The 2,168-nt window shown below is 51.0% G+C and overlaps 1 protein-coding gene across 1 annotated transcript in view; it reads right to left on the bottom strand.

The window, feature by feature from the left end:
• The window catches only part of LOC108507504 (immunoglobulin-like and fibronectin type III domain-containing protein 1), a 34,079-nt gene that overhangs the window by 17,968 nt on the left and 13,943 nt on the right, over positions 1 to 2,168 (bottom strand). Inside the window, exon 7 of the mRNA XM_017835508.1 lies at positions 223 to 1,348. Coding sequence (XP_017690997.1) covers positions 223 to 1,348 — 1,126 coding nt within the window. The remainder of the gene's footprint in view (positions 1 to 222; positions 1,349 to 2,168) is intronic.

The following is a 2,168-nucleotide window of genomic DNA, read 5'->3' as shown; positions in this document are numbered from 1 at the left end:
CCTTTCCATAGGGAGACCCAAATCCCCCTGCACCAGCACCACCAACTCCAGCTCCAGCAGGGATGCCATCCTTTCCATAGGGAGACCCAAATCCCCCTGCACCAGCACCACCAACTCCAGCTCCAGCAGGGATGCCATCCTTTCCATAGGGAGACCCAAATCCCCCTGCACCAGCACCACTAACCCCTGCTCCAGCTGGGACACCATCCATTCCACAGGGAGCCCCAAATCCCCCTGCACCTGAACCACCAGCACCACCAGCCCCTGCTCCAAGTGGCCGACCATCTGGACCATAGAAAGCCTCCATTTCTCCTACAGAACTGCCACCTGCACCAGGTAGAGCCCCATCTCCACTTGGAAGGCCACCTGGGCCATACACCGAGCCAGACCTGCCCCCCTGACCCAACTGAGCACTGGCATGAGGTGCCAGGCCATCCTTGCCATAGGGAGCCCCTGTTTGTCCCTGTCTGTTTATCCCTGCTCCGTTCATGTCACCCACAGTCAGATCACCACCCTTGCCATGGTGGGACCCCATTCCTCTTGCAGCCTCTGCAGCACTCCCCCACCCTGCAGCCCCTGGGCCAGCCCTGCTGAACAGATCCCCCACACCATCTCCCACTCTGGCTGAACCAGGACTGAGCCCATCTGGCACAGAACTTCTATCAGTGGCACCAAACCTCCCAACACCCCCAAAGCCAGCTCTGGAGCTGGGATCACCTAAATTCCCATCCTTGTCATACTGAGAGCCCAAACCTTCTCCACCATCCATGTCCATGTGACCAGCACCCAGCACACCCTCTCCTCTGCCAGCTACAGAATCCTGTCCCCCTGCTCCTCCTGCTCCATCCCCAGGACCTTCCCTGCCTGGCACAGAGTCCTTGCCGTCCACAGGCCTTAATCCACCTTTGCCTCCTAAGCCTTTTAATCCAAAGATGCTGCCATCATTTGTCACTGAGTCTCCATCTAGATCTGCTCCAGAAAACTGCCCAGGCCCCATCCCTCCATTTATGTGGGTTTTGCGGAGCCCCTCTTTTCCCAAAAATATGTGGCTTCCATCATCAGTATCCATGGAGTGGCCTTGGCTGCTGCCTTGGCCACTGCCTTGGCCTCTGTCCTGGCTGCTGCCTTGACCCTTCCTGTACCAGCCCTTTTTTTCCACTCCGGTGTCCATGGCATGACCTTCATCCCCGGCACGTTCCTGGCGCCGAAGTTTCCTCGCCCTTTCATTGTCTGCCATCGTTTCCTTCAGCCACTCAGATGTCTCCCTTTCGATTTTTTCAATTCCTTCCTCATCCTGTCTCTTCCTCCCTTTGGCATCTGCGTTGAAGTTGCATTGTTTGATTGGAGCAGACAGAATTTACAGAAAAAAGGGGGGGAACAAAGAACAGATGATCAATAGGTCACCTATTGCATCAGTGGCCAAAGAAAATGTGTAAGCAATTTTATAATTTAATTTTAGGATACAGACACATAATACATTTAAACAAATTTAAATTCATTTCAAATTCTGAATTTTTTCAGTGTCACATTCAGACAATGAAAAGTTAATTAGAGACAATTATTTTTATTTAAAACACAACTTTTTTTAGTGGAACAGGGTTGTTATAACAAACAAACAAACAAACAAGACAGAACTGACAGAAAAACAAATTTTCAGCACAACAGGTCTGATTTAGAGGGGCTTAGATTGTATCTGGAACTCATTAGTTCCTTTTGCCTTCTCCCTGACCCCATGCCTGCTGTAGTGTGGTCCCAGTGACAGCTTCCTCAAAAACACGTGGTGAGATATGGAGCAGTTTTTGATAACAGAGACCATTGTAGGTGTGCAGCAATAAGCCAATAGGATTTGTCAGGATTAATTAAAAAGAGAAAAATTGGTCTCATTTGAAGAGGAAAGGGGGTCTAACCAGACCTTCATTTTCCCAAATAGAATTTAGAATCACAGAATCCCAGAATGGTTTGGGTTGGAAGGGACCTTAAAGCTCATCCAGTCCCACCCCCTGCCACAGGCAGGGACACCTTCTACTATCCCAGGTGGCTCCACCCTGGCCTTGGACACTTCCAGGGATCCAGGGGCAGCCACAGTTTCTCTGGGCAACTGTACCAGGGCCTCCCAACCCTCACAGGGAGGAATTCCTTCCCAATATTCCATCCAACCCTGCCCTCTG

The sequence above is a fragment of the Lepidothrix coronata genome, unplaced genomic scaffold, assembly GCF_001604755.1.
Source record: "Lepidothrix coronata isolate B3197 unplaced genomic scaffold, Lepidothrix_coronata-1.0 Scaffold259, whole genome shotgun sequence".
Taxonomy (NCBI): Eukaryota; Metazoa; Chordata; class Aves; order Passeriformes; family Pipridae; genus Lepidothrix; species Lepidothrix coronata.
This window is presented reverse-complemented; position numbering and strand designations above follow the sequence as displayed.